The sequence below is a fragment of the Nannospalax galili genome, unplaced genomic scaffold (assembly GCF_000622305.1).
Source record: "Nannospalax galili isolate Female #2095 unplaced genomic scaffold, S.galili_v1.0 scaffold104, whole genome shotgun sequence".
NCBI lineage: Eukaryota > Metazoa > Chordata > Mammalia > Rodentia > Spalacidae > Nannospalax > Nannospalax galili.
Window position 1 is genome coordinate 1,406,421 of NW_008353596.1, and position 25,525 is coordinate 1,431,945.

At 43.1% G+C, this 25,525-nt stretch overlaps 1 protein-coding gene across 1 annotated transcript in view; it reads left to right on the forward strand.

The window, feature by feature from the left end:
• LOC108491682 (ran-binding protein 17) overlaps positions 1 to 22,675 on the forward strand; it is a 126,241-nt gene extending 103,566 nt beyond the window's left edge. The window contains exons 10-12 of the mRNA XM_017802642.2: positions 17,448 to 17,546; positions 19,374 to 19,501; positions 22,428 to 22,675. Coding sequence (XP_017658131.1) covers positions 17,448 to 17,546; positions 19,374 to 19,501; positions 22,428 to 22,524 — 324 coding nt within the window. The 3' untranslated portion in view covers positions 22,525 to 22,675. The remainder of the gene's footprint in view (positions 1 to 17,447; positions 17,547 to 19,373; positions 19,502 to 22,427) is intronic.
• Positions 22,676 to 25,525: the final 2,850 nt, after the last annotated feature.

A 25,525-nucleotide genomic window follows, 5' to 3' on the forward strand; every position in this document is an offset into this window, starting at 1 on the left:
GAAACCTAGAGGGAAAAGTGATGCCCTAGAAACCTTATGAGAAATGCACATAGAGTGTCTGAACATTAATGCACATGTATACCTGGGAGCTGCTTGGCAGGGAACGCAGTACCAGATAGAAGAGAACTCCCTTAGAGTGACAAGCATCCCATACAGCACTCATCAAAGAAGCTTCTTTTTGCAACAGATGGAGGCTACTGCAGAGCTACACATCTGGTCAGGCACAGAGAACATACACCTGGGAGATGCCCAGTGCTAGGTGAATCTCTACAACTAAGGCTCATGGAACATAGTGGAGTAAGGGGTAGAGAGAGGACTAATGCACACCTCAGCTCTCACCAGTGAGGCTTCCATGTACATCAGAGTGCGATGCACACAGAAGGCCTCAAATGGCCAAGTTTTGGAGAATAAGAGACTAGAGTGTAGGATGGGACTCCTATGTGGAACCTCACCCACCCCACAGCTTAGGGACCATTGTGGAAGAGGATGTGGAAAGATTGTAAGAGCTAGGGCTGGTTCATGAACACAGGGAGTGTGTTCCAGACCACTGGAGGCTTGCTCATGTGAGCCTGTGGCAGCGGTGGCATTGAGCTTAGGACCCATGTCAGCTCAAATAAACAAGGGCCCAAAGGGGAGATGAGAAATAAGTGTCAAGCCAGCACTAGATTGAGAACTATTTGGGACTGATTGCTGCTGGGTGAGGGAGAGTATGAATTACATACAATCACTGGATGGGCTGACTAGACTCCAGTGGACGCATATACACTGAAGGACATTAGGGTATGATACCTGAATGAATAGTACTCAGCGTGTATGGCAGAGTGCATAGGGTTTCATGGGGGGGTAGGGGGAGGTATGGATCGGGGAGGGGGTCTGGATTTGAGTGGAAAATGTATGAAATTTTAAGAGCTCAATAAAAAAAAAAGGTACCATAAGAGATTTTTAGTAGGTTAAGTACCGATGCAAACCCTGGAAAGGTTTTAAACTGTTCAAAGGAGGGATGGTTTTGTCTGTTGACAGTCAATGATTTTTCATTTCTTTTGTTTTAAGAATTCTCATAAAATGAAACCACTGCAGAGGCCATGTGCATTCCATGCTAAGATAGCACATGTAGCAGCATTTTTACAGATTTCACAAAAAAGTTATTTAAGATTTCATTTGTACTCCCAACTTTTCATACAAGAATAGTATTTCCACTCTGAGAAGTGTTTCTGTGAAATGTGAAGATTGCACCTATAATCATCTTTTTGCAACAAAAGTGCCATGGACTCGCCACCCCAAAGTGGAACCTCCTTACCTTCTGCTTAAAGATCTAAGATCCATCCTACCAGAACCCTACATTCTGTGGGTTGCTAAAACCTAAAAAGTCACTGTAGAAGGAGCACTTGAGACCCATCAGAAAAATTTAATGATAAATACTATGATGAAAAAGTAGTAGAAATAATTGTCATATGACAAACTGTGCTAAGTACTAGGTAGAGAAACACAAATGTATATGTGTATAGCTAGTAAAATATATGTGTACACACATTTCTATTTAAGCCTCTCAACTCTGAAGTACTTTTATCACCATTTTATAGTCAAAGTATTATAATTCGGGCTCTAAGAAAATAGATTATACATTCAAGTATTACAAGGCTAATAAACAGCAGAGCTTGTGCTCTTACCCTACACCCAGGATTGGCTGAGGTCAAAGAGTGGCAGGAAGAAACACATAATACCTTTAAATTTGAAGTCCCTGGTTGGGCCCAGGACCTCTTCCATTAAGATCTATTACATAAGAGGTAGAATCAAAAGCTGGGCGTGGTGGTGCACGCCTTTTAATCTCAGCACCTGGGAGGCAGAGGCAGGCAGATCTTTGTGAGTTTGAGGCTAGCCTGGTCTACATAGTGAGTTCCAGGCCAGCTGGGAGTACGGGGAGACCCTGTCTCAAAAAAGACCCCCCCTAAAAAAAATTAAAAAGAGGTAGAATCTTGGCCCAAATTGTCTCAGTTAGCGTCTTCTTCACTAGGTTTGTTTTGTTTATTTGCATTATTGGGATTAAACCCAAGGCCTCATACATCCTAGGTGAGTTCTCTACTAATGAGCTACATCTCCAGCTCTTCCTTCCTAGATTTAGAATCTGGCACTTAGATAATGGTCAAGCTCTAGTCCTCACTTACATTGACAATTTAAATATTCAAAAATCAAAGTACTCCCATTCCTTGCCATATGCTCAGGGCAGTAGCTGGTCTGAAAGGAGAGAAGAAAGAAGCAGACATACTGAAAGGCTCTCAAACAAGAGACCAAACAGCTGTGGAGATGGGACAGAAAAGAGATCGAGAAAAATCCCATGAGCTGCCTTGGGTTGTCTAGGGAGGCCTGGCTACACTGTCTAGTCTAAGAAGTTACACCTTATAGACCTAAATTGTTTCGGGTTTGTTTTTGTTTTTTATGATCTTCATCCTCATAGATCAAAGTTTCCTGACTCACATGGGGAGTTACAAGGACCAAATGAACCAATGAATATAAACTCATCTAAACCAAGGTATTCATTCAATAAATATGTCAAATTTGCCTTCATGTTTGATACACAGGTACCACTCACCTTGATTTGTCGTTTTGCTCTTGAGAAAATATGCCTGCTATTTATAAACATAATTTCTATGAGAGCTTAAGCCCAACTTGTTTTTATAAGATAATTTTTTGAAGCCCATGACATCAGGCAGATTAGATTATCAAGATAGAGAATAATGCCCCTTAATAGAGTTCTTTCTATGTAAGTATACTCATTGGACTGAGTGGAAGACTAGCATAGGTTTGATTCTTTATTCAAACTAACTTTTTTCTTCACTCCTGCGGATTTTAGATATCGCCTTGCAGTGGTAAGAATGAAAATAAATAACATAATTCTTCATTAATACAATGCTGTCTTATTCAAAAATAAAAATCTCTTCTAATTCTCATAACCCTAATGTGTAGATATGGTAAACATAGCTTCTTTTACCTTGAAAGTATTAGTACATCAGCAATAACTATGTGGAGAAGGTACAGAGACTCAGATAGTTGTAGTAACTTTCTCAGAGTTGCACAGCAAATAATAGAGATACATAGTACCATGGTTTGTATTCCCACAAAAGTTCATGTAATTAGAAACTTGGCTACTGGGGTGGTGATATTGAGAGATGCCATAGAACCTTTAAGAGGTGGATCATAGTAGAAGGTCATTAGGTCTGGTTTTTTGAGAGATTGCTACAAAAGGAGTAAATCTGGCCCTCCCACTCCTCCTGCTTTCTGGCTTGAGCTGTGATCTCTCCTTTGTGCATTCCCACTAAATAATACATCCACCATTAGATCCTTACCAGAGGCTGAACCACCTAAACTAGGATTTAAAACCTTCAAAAATGTAGGCTAAATAGGCCTCTTTTCTTCCTAGGAAGGTTTCCTTGGGCATTTCATGAAAACAGCAGAAAGTAGACTGATAAACCTCGAGAAGAGCCGGGCTCCTTGTCTCTAGATCTCACACAGTTTTAGCCACACGAAAGCTTCCAGGGCCTGAACCGACCATTCCTTGCTGGCATTCCTTACCACTGAACCCTGGTCCAAGGGAAACATCAGGATAAATGACAGGATTTCTACTGCCCTCATTCCTCTGAGTGGCCCTGTGAATGATATGAGAAGCTCTTAGAGTTTGAGAAAGTAGCAGAGTTGTAAGGATAATGCGAGGGTTGGCTCAGTGATGGCATGATTTATTCGTTTTATAATTTTACTGGCTTTTTCAGGTTATATTTTTTCACAGATTATATTTTGTGATTCCCAAAGTATAGTAGTGGGCAGAGACATGAATCTAACCTTCATATTCATTTGTATCTTAACACTGAGAAAGTGCAGCCAGCAGTAGCCATTGATGGAGCTATGAGTTCATCTAGTATATCAAGAAAGGCAGTCTGATCACTTTTGAAGAACAAGATAAGAGATTCTGAAATCCTCTGACCTTTTGTGAATTAACACTGCCTCATGTGTTCACGCAACCCAGAAAAATTCTTGCCCATTAAATCTGTATCTTTTGTCATGCTTAGGGGAGTATATACTGAGTGCTCTTGGACTACTGAAATTCCATCCTCATTTAAATGTGTCTTTTTACTGAAAATGTTCTGTATTTATTGAGAACTTCCTAAGTATGTGTCCTTGGAATAATTTACCTCTTTAAAGATAACACTACCTTAAGGATAGTCTTAGCATCTTGAACTGGCTTCCAGAATGAGCTGGCCAAGGCACTCATGTGCAGACTCTTCAAGACTCACTGTCTTAGATTTTTCTCCCATTCCCTCATTACTTAAGCCTCCTCCACCACAGATAAGAGAAACATACCAGTATATCACTTCCTAGTGGTCCTGTGAACCAAGAATGTAAAGTAAAACACCAAGAAAGGACAGTAGTAGAAAGCTCCGGGATTGAAGAGGAATTGCTTAGGCCCCAGGGCAAATAACCATAAAGAAAACCCCAAGCAAGAGCTCTGTTAATGCCCATACTTAATGTGGCATCTCCATTTAGATGGAACATAGACGTTCCACTCAGCATCAATTAGAGATAAGTGCATTCATGATGATTTCTCCAAGATTAGAAGGAAACAGCTTGATGGGTGGGCAATAAGAGATTAATAAATATATGAGCTCTGTAAAGGCCTGTTATGGTTTGAATATGAAATGGCCTCCATAGAGTCATGTGTTCCTTGCTTGTTCCCAGCTGATGGCACTATTTTAGGAGGTTCTAGAAACTTGAGGTGGTCCAACCTAGCTGAAGGAAATAGGTTATGAGTGACAGGTCCTTAGCTATATCTTGTCCATGACCCCTTCCTGTTTCTTCACTTCCTGTCCATTGTGAGATGAGAACCTCCTCTGCCACATGCTCTTCCTGCCATGATGTTCCCAAGCCCCCAAGGCCAAGACATTGTCACCTGAGCCTTCTGAAACCATGAGCCAAAATAAATCTTTGTTCCTTTTTTTGTGTCAGACAGTTTGGTCATGGTGATATAAAGCTAATACAAGGCCACATTTTCTTCAACGCTATACCAGAAGTGCTTGACCCATAAGAAGAAGCCAGTAGTTCTTTGAACTGTGAATCAGTATGAGAGACAAAAAGGAAAGAAAAGATGTCTCTAATGTAGAAACCTGGTATGTAGTAGTACTCAGTGTATGAGGCATGTGTAATGTAGTACGTTAAAAGAGCAAGTAATTGAGTAGTGCTGGCGTGTGTGCAGGGCGATAGATGACCTTGCAGATGACCAAGGACTCGTCACCCCTGCAGAGGCCTAGCCTGTTTCAGAGACTGCACAAGTTCCACTCTAGGTAGATGTGCTCTTATCCTACAGAGGGAGAAAGCCTGCCCTCCCCACTCCCATCATTTTCCTCTGCACCCTGCATTAGAGAGAGGCAGGGGACAAATTGACAGAATCTGAGGGGAAGTAACTCAAGTGATTTAGGAGAATGGAAGAGCTGGCTTATGGGGCCAGATTAAAGAAGCTAAATATGTATAGCTTGCCTAAGTGACAACTAAATGGGGCATTTGATAAGTCTATAAATACTTGGAAGATGTAAATGCCAAGGAGCAAAGGGAATTACTTAGCATGGCACAATGGAGTATTGGCATAATGGGATAATATTAAGAAAGGGAAAATGAAGGTTGAACATCAATAAAAAGCTTCCTGACAAGAAGAACCATTCCTGACAAGGGACACTATTAGGTTATGTGCTGTGGGCCAAGGGAAATAATGTCAGCAACCTTTCTCAGAGTTCTGGCAACAAAGCCAGTGAGGCAGGAGGTAAGCAGTGTCCTGACTGGGACACAGAAGCCAAGCAGGTGACCTCCGTCTGTGGCCTTCCAGTTACAAAATAGGAGGAAAGCTCCTGTTTCTTGGGAGAAATGAGAGCCAAATGCTCATACCTTATAGAGAAGCAGTTATGCCAACAGTTCGTACTGTATACTGCCAGAGAGATTATCACTCACTTTTAATGATACCTGGTTTCCTACAGGACAGAAATCCACATTCTCTAGCAAACATCCCCACAAGTATGGCTCCTGCCTGCCTAAGCAGCTCCACTCTACATCAGCATTCCCCACACGCCCTCTACAGTCCCACAGAATGCCCATTATTTCCCAACACTTATCCAAACTTGACATTCCCTTGCTCTTCTTCCCATCTGACAGCCTGTCAAACTGCTTGTTCTCTAAGCAGATAAAATGTCACCTTCTCTGGGAAGCCTTTCCTGCTTGCTCTCTGCTTTTGGCAGGATTAGGAAGCCTTCTCTGGCCTCTCAAAGCCTACTGTGTGGGCTTGCTTGTGGAGCTTTCTACACTGTACTGTGGATTTCTCTTACTGGACTGTGAGCTCTTTGAAGACTGACACTGGTTTGTTCACTGCTGTACCCCCAGGCACAGCGTACCCTCTGTCACAGAGCCTGGCCAAAGAATGAGCTTCTATTCCCTTAGTTTCTATCATTCCTTGGGCCCCTATATAATTATTAGGAAACAAGAATTTCCAACTCAGTAGCATCTTTAAGTCATCTCCCCCGCCTCTTAGCCAGTACATTTCATGCCATTCAAACAACTATAAATCAAAACCCTCTAATCTGAAGAGCAGCATGCCACCTACTGTGGTTTTGATGTAAATACTGGGCTAACTCTTGATGAAAAATGTTTTTGAGAGGTCCCATGAGTTGTGTACAAGAATACATTTGTCCCATACAAAAACATTTGTAAAATAAGTAAAATAATCCTCCACTGGTGACTGAAAATCTTTTGGTCCATCTAACCCAATTGCTTTAGGAACTAGTTGAAAATGTGTCAGACGAGAGGCGTTGAGTCTTTGAAACTCCCACTATAAGGTGGCATATCTGTTATAAAGTTCAGCATTCGGTGCACTCTGCCTTGATGACTACAAGAGGTGCCTGTGTACCAATATACATATGGTGATGCTCGCTGGGGAATGTAGAGAGGACTCTTAATAAAGTAGTGTGCTTTTTCCTCACTCCTTTTGAGTTTGAGTGGCCTGATTTAGAGCTTACTTCATGGCTGAATATGTAATGCAGACATGTGCTTGGAGTCATCACTGTCCAGCAGAGCCATGCCCGTTGGCTAGGCTTTGTTTCGTTGCTGCTTGCTTCCAAACTTAGTGGTTTGTGTTGTTGGACTCCTAAACAGTAACGCCTCTCCATAGCGTGTAGCATTTTGGTCATCATCTGCCACCAGGTCCCTTCTCTATATTGAGATCTTGAATTTCCAGACTTGTTCTTAAATTTATGGGTTTTTCTGTAGTTTCAGATTCCAATGTTCTTTCTTAGAAGGGATATTTTTACTGGGAAGACCGCGAGTCAAGGAGTCTGACCATTCTCTGTTGCTGCTGTCACAGCCCTATGCAGCCTTCATCATTTCTCCAGTGAACTTGTTACCTGGCCTCTGGTACTTACCCATAATTCCCTTTGTCCAGAACTTCATCAGTTACTAAATGGCGGACCTCATCATCTTACTTCCTTTTTTTAAAAAATGTTTTGACAGCTACTCTTGATGTACTGACCCAAACTCATATCTGTATTTAGCATGGCATAAAAGGTCCTAAATAGCCTGGACCAGGTTCTGCTCCTCACCCTCTGCTCTACTCCCTGCCACCCCAGAGCCTTCTGTACAGGGGCTGGCTATTCGTTCTTCAAAGATGTCAAGCACTGCCTGTGTCCTGGGCATTTTCTTGTTTTGTTCCTTCTTCCTAATAGATCTATGTTTGTAGGTGAGGTTGCGTGCCACCTTCAGGACTCAGCTGCTGTCCATCCTGTGCAGATAGACTGGCCTTGTTAGTCATAACACATGTGCTTTCACTAGTTCCTCTCAAGCTGTCCCAGAGATACCTTTGCTCTGCTAGGGACCCCTAGAGGCTGGTTTAGGCCAGGAGAGGTCTCAGATGTGGCTCCATGTTAGTCATTCAGGTACTACTGTGAGCTAGAATGAAGTGTCAGTTGAATGAAAACTATGGGAAAATGGCTTTGGAATTGAAAGCACAAACTATACAAATTCCCCTCAACATTTCTTCCCAAAGAGAATGTTGATGGTATTTTTGACAAGTAATGCTTAATTTTGACATCAAATTGAAACACATTCTATATGATGTTGGCAGAGGAGAGAGAGAGAGAGAGAGAGAGAGAGAGAGAGAGAGAGAGATTCCCAAATAATGCAGAGAGACACACACTGCAGCTCCCCGCCCCCCGGGTTTTATGGTTTTTTTTACTAGAGCGAGCTTCTTTATCTAGTTCCTCTCAAGCTGTCCCAGAGATACCTTTGCTCTGCTAGGGACCCCTAGAGGCTGGTTTAGGCCAGGAGAGGTCTCAGATGTGGCTCCATGTTAGTCATTCAGGTACTACTGTGAGCTAGAATGAAGTGTCAGTTGAATGAAAACTATGGGAAAATGGCTTTGGAATTGAAAGCACAAACTATACAAATTCCCCTCAACATTTCTTCCCAAAGAGAATGTTGATGGTATTTTTGACAAGTAATGCTTAATTTTGACATCAAATTGAAACACATTCTATATGATGTTGGCAGAGGAGAGAGAGAGAGAGAGAGAGAGAGAGAGAGAGAGAGAGAGATTCCCAAATAATGCTGAGTGACAATCACTGCAGCTTCCAGTGCCCCAGGTTTTCTGGGTTATTTTAATGCAGCAAGCTGCTTTATGAGATCTACAGCCACTTGAAATATGATTTACTACTTGTAAGAAGTTTCAGATGGATAATGAAGATTCAGGAATGAGGCTTACAGTGTGGTGTAGTCAATTTTGTTGTTGTTGCTCTCCAGTACATCTCTGCCTTCGAAATGAATTATTTATTATAATTTATTTCAACCCTAGAAAATAAAACTGTTTTCATTGTGATGTGTACTATAACATTCAGAATAGACACCTAACATGCAGCACTCTCAATTAATTAATCCTGAAGTTTCATTCTGACTTTACCTTCTTATAAGCTAGGAGACTGGCAGATAAGTCTTTCCCCAAAATAAACTATGATTAAAATGAATGTTTTGAGAACTAGGGATAAAGTTAGTAATGGAGGAAATTGGAAGAACACCAAAGCTGGATTGTGTTTGGCCTTAGATTTTTACATTGGATGGAAGAGTTTGTAAATATTTAGGCAGTTCATCACTTGGAACAGAAGCATCCTTTAACTTTCTGAAAGGAGAGGTGGCAGAGGAGGATGCTGTTGGTTTATACGTGAGGCCAGCGTTGCTAATGTTTGACCAGAGCTAGCTGAGCTACCAGACCTTGGTGCCTTTAAAGCACTTTTTCCCCAATATTAGAGCAACACTGACACTGTATAAAGGCCAAATAGGCAGGACTCCCTGAGGACTTCAAGGGAGACTGGGTCACCCATAATTGATTGCAGGCTTATTTCTTTTCTTTTCTTTTTTTTAAAAAGAGACTCAACTCATCATGCTTTTTTTTTTTTATTTAAATGCTTAATACTGGGCCAGAGAGATGACTCAGTGTTTAAGAACACTGGCTGTTGTTGCGGAAGATCTTGGTTCAAATCCCAACACCCACATAGCAGCTAACAACTGTCTGTGACTCCAATTCCAGGGGATCTGACTCCCTCGTCTCTCCTCCAAGGGCACTGCACAAAACAGGTGCACTTACATATATGTAAGCATAACAGTCATAGACATAAAATAAAAATAAAGCCAAAATAAAGAAATCCAAAAAAAATTTTTAAATAATAAATGCTACATACTTCCATTATGAGACTGCAAAAACATTATGAGCATATGCATAAGGAATATGCTTAATATGTACAGATATTTTAAATTTTAATGTAACTTAGGTGGTGGGCTTAGTTAATCTGGCCAGGAGAATATAACTGTGTACTTATTTATCCACTATGTTCATTTTTTATAACATCTAATATCACAAAGGAAGATGGCAGATGAAGGGAACAATTGATTCTTTTTCCCTGAAGACAGCTAGTATCTAATTTGAGCAGGATCATATTTCAATATATGCTGTGCATGTGGCATCAGAAACAGCACTCCATAATGACAGAAATTCCCTTATTTCCACAGCACTGAAAACCTGGAAGCATTTCCTCCTTTAACTGTGTTCTAGTTTGTTTTTTCATTGCTGTAACAAAGCACTCTAACCAATAACTTAAGAAGGAAAGTATTTATTTTATCTTACATCTCCCAGGTCACAGTTCATCAGGGAGCCCAAGATAGGAACTCGGGGCAGGAGCCTGGAGGCAGGAGCTGAAGCACAGGCCATGGAGGTTAGATACTTACTGGCTTACTCCCCTGGCCCATGCTCAACCTGCTTTCTTATATAATACAGAGCAATCTGCCCAGGGGTGGCACTGCCTACAGTGGGCTGGGCCCTCCCACATCACTCAAAAATCAAGAAAATGCCCCACAGGCATGGCCACAGGCCAGTCCAATAGAGGAAATTCCCCCATTGAGGCTCCCTCTACCCAGGTGTGTCAAGTTGACATTAAAGCTATCCAGCACAATTGACCCCTTGTCAACTTGACACACAAACACATCACTATTAAACTACAACCTTTCCATTTCTTGTCCCCAAGATATAATGTTAACAATATCATAACATAAGACAATACAACCTTAGAAGTCCCACAGTCCTTAAAATATCCAAACACATAAGCCAGGCATGGTGGTGCACGCCTTTAGTCCCAGCTCTGTGAGTTCAAGGCCAGCCTGGTCTACATAGTGAGTTCCAGGACAGCTGGGGCTACAGGGAGACTTCAAAAAGAGAGAAAAAAAAATCCAAACACTTAAAAGTCCATAGTCTCTTTTAAAGGTCTGTTAACTGTGGGCTTCTATAAAAGCCAAAACAAGTACTGTCTTATTTCAAAAGGGAAGAATTGGGCACACCTAAGCAAAACCCTAGTCCAGCAAAGTAGCTCAAGACTGGATATCTGGGATTCACTCACAATCTTCTGGGCTCCAAAGGCTTTTGGCAACTCAACTTCTCTGACTGTGTCATCCACAGCACACACAGCTTGTCTTGGCAGACCCAGACAGGCTCCATTCCACACCGACTGCTGCCCTTGGTGGTTGTCCCATGGTCCTGGCATCTCCACTGAATGTGATAGTTTGAATGAGAATGTCCCCCATAGGCTTCAAGTATTTGGACATTTTTGTCCCCAGTTGGTGACACTGTTTTGGGAAGGTGTGGCCATGCTGGAAGAAGCAAATCACTGGGGGCGGAATTAGAGAGTTCTTAAACCTTGCCAGATCTCCAGTCACTTTCTGCTTCCTTTGCCTGCTTGAAGATGTGCGCACTTAGCTTCTGCTCCTACTCCAGCCACCTCTGCCTCCCCACCATGATGGACTCTTGGCCCTTTGGAACTGTAAGCTAACTAAACTCTTCCTTTTATTAGTTCCCTTGGTCATGGTGCTTCTATCACAGCAACAGAAAAGTAACTAATACAGCTGTACTCAGTCTTCCTAATCCTGGACCTCTAACCATGACATGAGGCTCTGGAGAAGTTGCTATGGACATAAGTAGAAGGTTTCTCTCCTTTTCAAATCCTACTGCACTGTTCAGGCAATAGTAGAGAGTTAGGTTTGGTTTTGCTATTTATTTTTATTTTATTTGTATGAGTGCTTTGCCTGCATGTATGTAAGTGCACCACATGCATGCAATGCCTGAGACCAGAAAAGGGCATTGGATCCCCTGGAACTGGAGTTATGGATGGTTGTTAGCCACCTTGTACTGGGAACAGAACCCGGGCCCTCTGCAAATACTCCAGTCACAGTTTTGGGTTCTTTTTGGTTTGGGTTTTTTTCGGTCTTTTTGAGACAGGGTCTCCCTCTCCCTGTAGCCCCAGCTGTCCTGGAACTCACTATGTAGACCAGGCTGGCCTTGAACTCACAGAGATCCTCCTGCCTCTGCCTCTGCCTCTGCCTCTGCATCTGCCTCCCAAGTGCTGGGATTAAAGGCGTGTGCCATCACGCCCAGCAAGTTTTATTATTTTTTAATTGTTGGTAGGACCATCCTTCCCTTTCCTCCCTTATTGGCCTTTCAAAAGACCAGTAATCCATTGAAAAGCCAGTGGATTCATGAGACTCAAAAGCAACTCTTGAGAGTTAGATGCATATATTATTGGTTGTTCCTCAAAACATTGCCAATTTATTACATCAAAGTCAAGGGACAGTCTAGCTTGGTTGGGGGTGGGGAGTGGATAATTTTGTGTCCCCCATGAATTAGCAGATTAGATACCCTATCTGGGCAGTACATACCTTGGTTATCCTTGTTCTCCTTTCCTCAAAGTCTAGGGTACAGAGCTGCTTTGCCTTTGGTCTCACCTTTTCTTTGGTCTACCTTTTGAGCTCTCCTTCCTCTGTGTTAACCAAAGGACAAGGCATATTACTTGAGGCCCATTCCCATGTTTCATTTGCCTGATAACAGAGAACAAAACTACAGTATCACAAAAATGAACCTAGCAAGGAGCTGTGGGGGCAAGAGCTAGAACTCTGAATATGTTGAGAATCTGATCCCTGTAGGATCAGGGTTCATGACATCATCTCAGGCTTGGGTTTGCCACTGTGATACAAATGGGGAGCAAGACAGGAGTTTTAAGTTTCACTTATTTCTTACAGCTTTATGGAATATATTTTACAGTATTCAGTATGCCTAAACTCTAACAATGGAGTAATTCACTTTACAGAAAGCATTGTAACCCAGGGAAAATTAGCTTAATTTATTGATTTTTTTAATACTTTATTATTTTTATTTTATGTGCATGTGTGTATTGCCTGCATGTATGTGAGTGCACTCATGTCATGCAATGCCATACGGAAGTCAGAGAGGGCTTCAGATTCCCCTGGAACTGGAGTTAAGGACCGTTCATAGCCGCCATGTAGGTGCTGAGAATCGAACCTGGGTCCTCTGCAAGAGCAGTCAGTGCTCTTAACCGCTGAGCCATCTCTCCAGCCCCAATTTACTGATTTTTATGGTGTTAATTTAAATTGCTATGTATGTGGTAATCTTGGAGAAAAATCATTACTTTTTATGAAACTATTCAATGAACGAATTTCCAAAGATAGTCTGTTAAGTTTGTTCTTTCACCTTAAGAATCTGAAAGTATGTTAGCTAAACTTGAAAGCACTTTGTGTGAAGCAGATAGGTTTGCTGAGAACTCTTCAGGAACGTGGCCCTGGATTCTAATCACAAGCATTTCAGCAGCTACATGACTAATCCAGGCAGTGGCAGAGTGGCTGCAGAGAGGAGACAATGGGGTGACAGATCCAGGAGGCCCCAAAAGGTGGAATAATGAGCCTTTTCTCACACCATCAGTCCTCCAGAGGTCTACAGTAGGGACCAGCTGTCCTGCCACTCACAGTGCCTGAGGGAGGTAAGCACAGGCTGGCATGATGAACTCAGGCAGACCAGGTACATGACTGCATCAGCCTTTACATCCTCAAACAAGTTATTATTTCAGAACCTCAAAGTCTATAAAAATGAGAAATGTTCTCTTCCCAAGATTAGTTGAGAATTAGAGACAATGCATATAAGCACCTAGTAAGTGCTGCGCACCCAGCAGACCTTCATAAATGAGAGCTATTTTTGTTAGATGGTGAGACAGTCAATCACAGTTTACTGTTAGGTACAGGTTCTTGTTATTGAAAATGATAGTGCCTCAGACTTTGGCCTTTGTAATCTGAAAGCACCCAGCCACCGTCCCTCCTGGAAGCTGCTGGGTTAGAAAGGTTCTCAGGATCTGTTCACAGAAACAGGATCGTTGAAAATGAACAGTCCATTAGTTTAGCCAGTTACCCATTTCAAGTTTAGCCGTAGATTAAAGCCATAGCTTCGCCTTTCTGTATAATGCCCTTGCAGCTTCTCAGCTCTTTGTAGTTTGGCTCTTGATACATTAAAGTATATATTCACTGCCTTAACAGTAGAGTGCCCAGTATAAACCATAACTTTGCTTATTTTACTTCAGCCAAAGATAGAGCAGGAAACATCTGAAGTGAGAGTGTTTATTTAGCCACTGCCCTGCTGTAAAGAACGTATGGCCAGAAGCCTTGGACAGAGAACCCTGCTGTACTCTGCTTGTGCTTCACACTCCGCGGCAGAGCTGGCGAGCAGGAGCTGGGGGTCACGTGACATCACTGTTCTATTTTTCCAGGTCACATATTTGTAATTTTATGTTCTATTTAGAGGATTACGACAGAATCACTGTCATTCAAAATCTGCACTAATACTGATAGCAAAGCAAGTAGGGATGCGTTCTGGGCTGGCTCCTACTTGATACTATTTCTTGGACTGAAACTCTCAATGAAATTAGATAATTAGGAGGAGACCATAATCTTTTTCATCTGTCTAATCAAGACATGAGTCGGTATACTTCCTTGAACCATAAAATTCCTTTGGGTTGGGCCAGAGGGGTAACCAGAGTTGCAGCAAGGAAACATTATATTGAAGGCCTACTATGTGGTAAGCCCAGTCTAAAATGTTTGATATAGAGAGAAGACAACCTTTCTCACAGCATCCCTTTCACATCAATTGTTAGAGTGCCCTACTTTGTATCTGAAGATATAAAGGGTTCAAAGACTTGCCTAGTGCCAGAGGATAAATGGCAAGGCCCGATGTGGGCTCAATTCTGAGTCTAACGCCTGTGTCTACCTCATTGTGTTGGTTTCTCTTCATTGAACAAAATTCCTGCCAAAGCCTGTAAGGAGGAAGAAGAATTGGGAGCCAATGAAAGTAGTGTAGAGTATGATTTTCTAAGTAGACCAAATCACACAACTTCCCTTTCTAGATCATCCCATCACTGCTTTGGCAAAACAGCCACTTAGGATGATGTTAGTAAATAAATGCATGGTTTGGGGTGTAGACCCTGGAAAATTTGTTGACAAAGCAAATTTGAACCATCCCTGTAGCAGTGTTGGAAGTGAGTGGACGTTGAGGGACTAGATACCCAGCTCATATAGCACCGCTATACCCAATACTGAAGGCTCATGGTGACAGAATATGGGTTAGGTGGGTACAGAGAGAGCCAAGAGTTATCTTACTGGTCCTTGACCACAGAGACCACCTGCCTAGATCTACAAAGGGAAAGGGACTGTGTACTTTAGCATTGCACCTGGTGTTCCTCTATGGTGGAGGATTCCAAAGAAATATTCCCACTGGTTAGGCTATTTTACCCTACTCTAAAATTATTAGAAAAAAATAATTCTGGAAATTGGCTGCCACATCAATGCCATTAAAGAAGATTACTCAGTACTCTGCATATTTCCAGGAAAGTTAAAAAAATGAAAAAAAAATCATCCATTTTAGCCAACTTTATTTTTAGAAAAGTATTTTATTCAAACATCCCCTTACTTATTACAGACATAAATACATGCATTCAGACAAATGAATACACAGGAGAACCGTATAAAGTAATTGGCACATCACTTCAGGGTGCTTTGTCAGTTACTGGAAGAATTCGGTGCCTCTAACTTTAATCTTCTCCATTAAAATATCCATTCTGCCTCAGATTGTGAAGCCCATAATATTTTAGACTGTCTCCATGGATCTGTTAGTTCTGCTTGTCAATTTAATTTGTGGTGCTATGACTTTGGGTGTCTCATTAGATTGTACATGGGAACATGTGATCTGCAGATGATGTGATGATCAACATACCAGGCATAAGACCTAGCCTCTCTTCAGAGAGACTGGACATGCAACAAATACGAAATTGACAGTTTTCATTTGTAACCAGCCTAATCATCGCAGTGGTGATGGAGAGAATGGCAGATGTTTAGAGCTGCAGAACTGCTTGTTACTGCTGTTGTGATGTGCCTTCAATGTCTAGAATTTACTCATCACAACACTTTTTATACACCGTCTCACTTGATTCTTAGAGCTGCCTTGTGGTGGATTATTATTTCCCTCTTAAGAGTTAGTGAAACCGACAAAATGAGAGAGATTTAGTCACTTGCCAGAGATCACAGGATAAAATAGATTGCCAAAACTTTTTCAAAGGGCTGCTCCATGGATAAAGTGCCTGCCATGCAAGTGTAAGGCCTAGAGTTTAGATCCCTAGGACTTGAATAAATGTGTAAACGTGGGATGAGTGTGGTGGCCCACCTGTAATCCTAGTGTTCAGAAAGCAGAGACAGCAATCCCTGGGGCAAGCTGCTGAACTAGACTGGCAGAATTGGCAAGCTCTGCTTCACCAGAGACCATACTCTGAAAATAGAGTGGAGCGTAACTGAGGAAGACACCTAACTTCAAACTCTGCCCTATGCACATGTAAATGCTGGTACACACACATATGCACACATACAAAAAGGTTTTATGCCAAAAGATAACACCAAATGTGTTCAAAGCAAGCAGAGTCACCAAAGCCCAATTGGGGAGGTGTTGTAGTGGTCTTTGCCACATAATTGTCCTTTGAGCACAAGAGCTCTGGAGCTGTGGGAGCAGACAGGCTGCAGTGGGAGAAGAGCAACTGCATCATTTGCTCCACTTAACAACTAAACCCACTTCATAGCCATTGGCCAGGACTATTGCAGCAGCCCCACCCTGGCCTCCCTCCCGTTATCTCACATATAGAAGGCACATTGCATATATCTCACCTTGTCCCTAAGCCCATCACTAGCTCCCTTGCCTTCAGGATGAAGTCCAGATTCCTCAGTGTGATCTTCTAGCCTGGTGCTGGAGGTCTCACTTCCCTTCCCTGCCACACTGAGTTCCTTACCATTGCAGAATCCGTTGTGTCCATTCCTACCCTCCTCTTTGCTTTTCTTTCTGATTATAATGGACTCCTTAAACATTGCCTCCTCTGTGGAGTCTCTGACCACTGTTCCTTCACCTGTTTCCTTCTACTTCTCTTGGTGGCTTTCCCTAGGAGGCTGCAGGTCCTTAGACACAGAGGTTGTGGTAGATGCTTGTGTTCTCTTATCTTCCCTGTGTGAAGATTAAGAGAATGGATGAGTGTGTACATGTAGGAATGAGTGCCTGATTTTTGAAAAACAACAGTCTGGGCTAGCAGGAAACATGACATTCCAAGGTTCATATGCAGCCTTTTCTATTCCTGTCTCTGAGAGGAGCTATGGAGAGATGTTGCCCCTTCATGACTGTTTGGTGAGATGAATGTACAGGACATGGGCCGGACCTTTGCATGGTACCTAATACAGAGGAGAGCAGGAGGCCTGAAAGACAGAAGCTCAGGCTCTTGGCTCTGTGGCCTGACTAAAAGGTTCTCACCAAGCTTTTTATGGTGTAGGCTCTTCTTCAGGGAACTGGGGGTCTGCAAGAGTATACAAACAGCTTTATGGGTGTCCACAGTGAAAAGTATTGGTTCAGGAAGAGCCCTTTGTACCATCATCAAGATGGAGGGGTAGAAGGTGAGCACATAGAAAGCCTGGAATTCAGATGAGCTCTGAGCAGGGGGTCCCAATCTTCATGTGAATCTGTCTTCTAGATGACGTCAGTCCTCATGAGCACCATTATCTTTGAAGACTGTCGGAACCAATGGTCTGTATCCAGGCCTCTACTGGGGCTCATCTTGCTCAATGAGAAGGTGAGTGGTTTCAGGAAGGTTCACAGGAGGAGAGAGAGGGAAGCACCGTGGCACTGAAGACCAGGGAGTAGAACATTAGACCACAGAGTTAAGACTTTGACATCCTATGGCAAGGCCATCTTCCCCAGAAGGCCTTTCCTTAAAGGCTCTAGAGCTTCAGCAGGCAGAGGCCAAAGTCCCCACATACCGCACTGTGTGCGGCTTGCTTGGCAGTATTTCAAGGTCACCCTCACTATTCCAGAGGAATTTTGAGCAATAGCCCTTTTGTTTCCTCCCATGGCCTCCTTTTATATTTGGGGACCCTTCACAATCACAGAAAGTGGGGGCAGCAGCCCTTGAGGGATTTGCCATAGACAGTGCCCTTCATCTGGGGAGCATGCATCTCCAGCCTCCTCAGTGGACTGGCTACCCTGGGCTGCCTCCCAAGCCTCTGGCTTCCTCCGGAATCCTCCCTGGCCCCCCAGCAGTCAGTAGGAACAGTGCATTACTTCTTGGGAGAATGAATTGTCTATACAATAAGATAGTACTGGGAAAAAGACAGTGAGATTAGAGGCAGCCGCATACATTAAAATTCAAACTAAAATCCCAGCCATGGAAAGAAACTAATAGAAGAAGAAAATATATCAAAAAGAGAAGAGCTGTCTCATCACTCACCTGTGCTGAAGTATCCAATTTTAGCCACATTCAATAGCACTGCCATTCATCTTCCCTTGGTGTTATTGTGATTTAAATCCAGGCTCTATAAAAGAGAGCAGTTCTTTTAAAATGATTGAGAGGGAATAAGGGCAAATTCAGTGTTTAGAAAAAGCTTATGACATCACAATATTATACTTTACTGATGGAGGCAATATTTCATGGTTTAGGATGAAAAACTAATAATTTTCTATTTGGTGTGAGTCACTGCATCATTATAAAAGGGAAAAATAAGTAGTTTTGTGCATTCCCAATCTTGTTCAGGAAGACATTGTGGTTTAAGTATAATGCCTCTGATATATAGTATTTAAGTGTTAGTCTGACTACATATTAATTATGTGTGTTTTTTGATGTGAGCTGTTTTAATGTATGATGGAAATTAAATATGCAGCTTGGGCTTGAAGAGATGAACACATGACTAGCAAAATGTTGGGTTTTTTGATGAAATTAGACTGTTTTGGGTGATTAGGGGTTTTACTCAACTTCAAAACTTATATTTGTATAAAAGGCCACAGACCCCAGCAGGAAAAAAAAAGGAGGTTGAGCAGTTGTGACCAGGTATGACAGATACTATTCTTAGTGCCAGCCAACTCTCCCAGAACTGAGCAGGCCCCTATAGTGCCCTGCCCCAGCAGAGCAGACCCATCTAACCCACAAGGACAGAGACCTGGAACGGAGCCCAGAGCTTCTTGAGAAGTGTTCACTGAAGCCAGAAAAGATGACGAGGCTTGAGGGGAGCCCCTTGGCCTTGTCTTGGGTTACCCAAAGTGCTCCCTGGGCATTTTAAGTTCTTCCCTCAGCCTGGGGGCCTTTCTTTCAGCCTTCTGGTGACAAGCAGAGTTGAGACTGGAAGAGCGTGGGTTCAGTCCCCCACAGGAGGCAAGGGCTCCACCCAGCTCAGTAGTGACAGTAGATCACAGCATGAGATTCTTTTATGAGAAGAGGAAGCACCACTTACACTAGGAATGGTCTGTGTCCTAGGCTTTCTGTAAGGGTAGAAAGTTCAGTGTGGAACTGGATGTAGACCCTGCTGAGCCCTGAGTAGACCCAAGCTGGCCAGGCCTTCCCACTGCTTTCTTCATGCCAGGCTTGGAGTTGGAACCTGAGCTCTGACACTGTTCTGTCTCCCCACAGTATTTCGGTGAAGTGAGAGCAAGTCTGATAAACAGCCAGCCTCTCCCCAAGCAGGAGGTCCTGGCCCAGTGCTTCAGGAATTTGATGGAAGGAGTGGAGCAGAACCTGTCTATCAAGAACAGAGACCGGTGAGCATTGCCCAGTAGGCATCTCATTTCGGGTTTGTCAGGAATAATTGGACTCTGCTTAGCATAGCCCACAGATGGATGTAACTTTTCAGTTGTACCAGTCATTACACTGTACTTGGTATTTGCAAAATGCTGGCTAGGCACTATACAGGGATACAGAGATTAATAAACTACACCCTTTGCCCTTAAGCAGTTTATAATCCAACTGGAGGGAGGTGAAAAATTACTGTAATTGGAAAGATCAAAAGAAGAAAAACTCACATCAGCCATGGAGATGAGGAAAGGCTTCCTGGCATTTGAACAAGCACAGGCCTTGAGGGCAGACAGACCCCAATTAAATTTTATCCCTGCCTCTGTGTGCTGTATGACAGAAAAGCAGTTAACTTCTCTACTGGGTTTCTTCAGCAGTAAAATGGAGTCGGTGATCAAATTGATTATGATGTTTAAATAGCAGGATGCAGTAAAGCAGGATACATGGGTAGGTAACCTGTTATGTACTCATTTCTTCCTCTGCCTGTCCTTTAAGAGTGGCTGGCAGCATTGACCTGTGAGATCTAACAAAGAGGATCCAAACTCATTACTAGGACTGAATTCATTCATTCATTTAGTTTGTAAAACCTGACTGAGGTTCTACTGTGTGCAGGCGTTAAGAACCTTCAGTAAGCAAACTGTTCTCAGTTCCTGCCCTGTGAACTTACATCTTAGTGGAGGATACAGATAGTAATCAATGATATAGGAAGAAAATGTGTTCAGGGGGAAACTGATCTTCATCAGTGCAGTAGAATTCAAACACTCCACCATTTATAGTACACACTGTCAGTCGCCCAGTCTGCAGTGTAGCCCAGAGTTACCAGCCTGAGCTGTGGTAACACGAAGCCAGGCCGTCTGGGTGTACAGACACATTCCCTTGACTGTTCATTTCACTCAAATCTTCTCTCAGGCAAAAAGAGACAACCTTAAACGCTGGAAGAAGATGTGATGCGCAGGGAAACCCCAGGAAACTTGAGTAGCATTCCTGAGCTGCTCAGTGAAATGGTCTCGGCACCCCTTCTAGTTTCATGGAGTAAGAACCTGCAAGGACTGACTGTTTTCCTTGTGCTTGGCACTGTATAGAGTGCTTTCAGGCATCCTCTCTTGACTCGATAAGTTTCATTCCCACATTCCCTTAAGATAGTTACTCATATTAGGTATCAAGACAAGAAGTTAACTATTCATCCCAGCTGCCTAGCCAATAGCGGCAGAGCCAAAGTTTGATCCCAAGTGGCCTAACTCAATGCCCTTCCCCTCTTTCTTTTTGTTTTTCTTTCTTTTATTTTTAAGAGTCTCATGTAGCCCAGGCTGATTTTGAATTCACTATGTAGCCAAGGATAACTTTTATTACTATCAGTACATTGTGTGTGTGTGTGTGTGTGTGTGTGTCTTTGTTTAGGACAACTTGACAGGAGTCGGTTCTTCTCTCCTTCTACCATGTGGGTCTCAGATCATATTTAGTCAGATTGCCACACTTGCCAACAAGTCCCTTAACCCATCTCACTATCCTCCAAGCATAATTTTAAACTTGACTGTACCTCCCAGATGCTGGTATTATGGGTACCACACTCAGTTTCTATGGTACTAGGGATCATGCATACTAGGCAAGTACTCTACCAACTAAGCTACATCCACAGGGCACTCCCGTGTGTGTGTGTGTGTGTGTGTGTGTGTGTGTGTGTGTGTGCGTGTGTGTGTGTGTGAAGATATGTCACAGGTGTGTAGTGCCTGTAAAGGCAAAAAGAGGGTATTGGATTCCCTGTGCCTGGGGTTGAAGGTGGTTTTATATGTAGGTTTTTACCAGGTCTCTGTAGCCCTTGCTTGCCTGGGACTCACTAGACTAGACTAGGCTGACCTCCAACTCCTGTAAGATATGGTTACATACATAGTGTGGGTTGGCCTTAAACTCACAATCTTCCTCACAGCCTCCTAAGTGCTGGAATAAGCCATGAGCCACCACGTCTCACTGCCCCCTGTTTTTCAATCACCAGATTCAGTTTCAGTTGAGAATACTTGGGACTTGTAATGATTAAACTAGTTAGCCATATGTAACTCAATCCAGTGTTTGGAACACAAACTAGTTCTTTTTTATTTTTGCCACTTATGTGTAATTTGACTTTTTAAAATATTTTATTTTATGTGTATGCGTGTATTGCCTGCATGTAGATAAGTGCACCCATGTTGTGCAGTGCCCTCAGAGGACAGAAGAGGCTGTCAGATCCCCTGGAACTGGAGTTACGGACAGTTATTAGCTTTCATGTGGGTGCTGGGATTCAAACCCGGGGCTTCTGCAAGAACAACCAGTGTTCTTAACCACTGAGCCATCTCTCCAGCCCCGTAATTTGACTTTTTAAAATATGTTTTAGGGGTTGGGGATTTAGCTCAGTGGTAGAGCACTTGTCTAGCAAGCACAAAGCCCTGGGTTCAGTCCTCAGCTCCGAAAAAAAAAACAAAAAAAAAAAAACGTTTTAGAGGTCAGTGAGATGGCTCAGCAGGTAAGAACACTTGCCACCAAGCCTGATGATCTCAGTTTGATCCCATGTAAAAATGGAAGGAGAGAACCAACTTCACAAAGTTATCGTCTGACCTCTACACACACGCTGTACATTGCATGCCCCCACACACAAATAATAAATAATTTTTTTAATGTTTTAAATAGTAGAACTTCAAATTCCACCCCCCCAACCCCCAAACATTCAGAGTGGATCTGGTGGTGAGTCTTGTTTTCCTGAAGAGATGAGGAGGGCGGTGCTGGAAGCAGAACTGGGGGTGGAAGGGATGCACAGCACCCTGGAGCCTTCCTTCAGGGGGGTCCTCTCCAGGGTCCTGAATCCACAGCGGCCTTTCATCCAGAGGTTCGCATAGGCTGCAAATGAGCTGCTTCCTCTTTCCGCAGGTTCACCCAGAACCTCTCTGTCTTCAGAAGGGATGTAGCAGAGGCCCTGCGCAGTGATGGCCACACTGAGCTAAGCAGCCTGGACATGATGAGCTGACCTGAGTCCTGAGCGTGTGCCAAGCAGCGTTTGTCAAGAGACTCTTGGCAGTCTGTCCCAGCCTGATACTGGCCAGCCCAGAAGAATGTATTTTTCAAAACAAGCAACAAAAGCCCTACATTTTTATGTCTGACCTAATAAGAATTTATAATAGTACACATACAGTGTAAATTCAGTCTTCAAAACAGAATGTTTTCAGTCTTTCCGTCAGAGATCTTTGTCTGGATTCTCATAATGCTCTGACAGGGTGTAGACATAACATTTAACCAAAGACAAATAAATAGGTTTGCACCTAGTTGCTGGTTCTACAGTCAAGATTGTCACTTTGGTGGAGATGCAGCCTTCAATGTGGATCCTGGATTAAAACAAATGCTATTTGAACCCATTGAATTAGTAGTTTGTTTTTACATCTGGAAAAAGCCATGTTAGAGACTCTGGTCTGTGGGCATTTAGAAGAAGCCTAGGCACACTGTAGAGCCTCCCTCAGGACCGCACACAGGCCTCTGCCTCAGCAGCATCTGATAAAGTCAAGAGACAGTAACACAATTAAATGACTTACAAACAATGTTTGCTTTCCATTGGCATAAATCTGAAGTGGTTCGGTCTAGAAGAATTAAGCTGTGCAATTACTCCCTGCAGAGAGACTTCTTTAGGACTCTTGTCGCCACAGTAAGAAGTCCTGGGTGCACCAACACCTAGACCTTTTGGTTCCATTTAATTTGAAGAGAAGCTGAAGGTGACTAGCGAAAATGTAACATTTGAAGTTCTGCCTTCTTGGACCATGCAAAACAGTTCTGGTGCTAATACTGAGGTTTTCAGGGGACAGAATAGCTTCCATCTCTCCACGCTGTTACTTATGTTGGGATTGTGACTTAATCCAGACCCAGAAAATGAAGAAGGCCTTCACAGTTTGCAACACAACATAGCTAAGCTATTAATTTGAGACTGCCACTGTCGACTGGGTTTCCTATCTCACTGCTCTGTCTTCGTGGTTCAAGCTTATGATAAATACTATGCCCTTTATTTCTGATAAGACATGAAAGGTTAGCCTTACAGTTGAGAAAGAAATCCGCAGGCTCTTATAATCTCATTTCTCAGACAAGTGTTTCTTTGAACCTTTCTTGATAGTTGAGTTTTGCAACAGGCTTGTCATATAAAAGCAGTCACCCAAGTTTATCTGAGGTGTGTGTCTGCCATGAGCAGAGGAAATCGGGGAAAACTGTGTTATGTGATATTTAATGGATAGCTAAGCCTGAGCCTTCTCTACATTTCATTGGAGAATAGAGTTTCTTGGAGAGTGCAGATCCTGAACTTTGAGACATCAGCTGTTCAAAGGAGTTCTACAAGAATTTCTATATTTTTTGCAAGTTGTTGGATTTTGTCTTGTTTTAATTTGTTCAGTTTGGGTTTTTTGAGACAGGGCCTGAGGCCCAGGCTGGTCTGGAACTCACTGTGATCCTCCTGCCTCAACCTCCTAAGTAGGGGATTACAGGTGTGAGCCACAATGCCTGGCTTCTGCAATTTCTATTTCTTGGGGGCTTATAACTGTACTCATCCCACAAAAAATGTGAAGGCTTATTCTGCTCTGGTGCTGTTTTCTTTACAAAATTCTAAGATCTATAAGCACTATATTTGCATTAAAATGTTCAGAAGATAATGACGGTGTACTCACTTCTCTTTGCTGCCCTGCCAGTGATCACCTAGGAGTTTCACAGCAGCTGAGGAAGGCGCCATCAGATTTGGTCATGGAGAGCTGCTTTCTGAGGACAGTCAGCTTGTCCCTTGTGGTTTTGGCAAGGCCTACTTGAGTGCCTGACCTGCAGAGCACACATGGTGGGCAGCCTACCTAGGCTAAAGAAGACAGTCGGCAAACATGACACCAGTGTGCTCTTACCCACAGTCTCCCTTAGTCTTTACACACCCCTGTGAAGATAGGCAGCATTAATCCCCACTGTGCACATGAGGAAACAGGACTCAAAGATGGGGAGCAGTCTGGCTGGGCACCCTGGTTCAGGGTCTCTCACATGCTGTATTTGCTGTGCTTGGCCAGAGCTGTGGTTATCTCAAGGCTTGAGTCAGGAAGGACCTGCACCCAAGCTCTTGTGTGTTAGCAGGAGTCAGGTTCTCACAGTTTTGCCAAATGAATCTCTTCACAGAGCAGCACATCACACAGCATCTTGTGTGAAAGAGCTTCTGTATATAACAGTCTGGAGGGCACGGTCTTCAACAACTTAAGTTCTGCAGGGGCATCCAGTTATGGGTTGCGTTCTGTTCAATAGAGGGAGTCACTTGTTCTTTCCCATATACCAGAAGGATCACACCAAGACTGAGTGCCATGAGGCAGAGACTGTTGGAAGTCATATTCAGTGCTGTCTACCATGGCTTACCCCTTGCCTTTGCTAGGCAGGTTGAGTTTAGCCACAACTTTCTCCCTTGAAACTAGGAAGCTTTCAAATCTTGATTTTCCTGAAGGAAGAGGTAAGCCTTTTCTCAGAAGAGGAAGTGTGGAAGCTGAGTGCTCAGGGCTCATCTTCATCCCACCACAGATGGGAACCTCATTTGGGACTAGGCCTCCACTCCACCCACTTAAGCCTTGGTGGGGATCACACTCACACAGGATTAAAACAAACATGTAGGGACCCCCAAGAAACCTGTGGAGGGTACACTAAAGACAAGTGGTACAAGTCTTCCAAGTGATGCAGTCATAGACGTATCTGCCTGACTCAGTTCAGCAAAAGGAAGAAACTGCTAACAATCCCATGGGGCCTGCCACTTGGTAAACACGTGCTTAGAGTGGGGATATGGGCCACAGTTGCACACCTCACCCTTCTGGGGGGATTCTAGTGTACAAATGATATATTGTGGGCTGTATGTCAAGCTGGCTGCTTCAGCCACTGCTCAAGGAATGGTCTGCAGGTATCCTGACTTGCCTCAATTTTTGCTTTTCACATTGACTTTAGAACCTGACCCTGAGAAAGCCTTATTCTGCTGAGATGTTTCT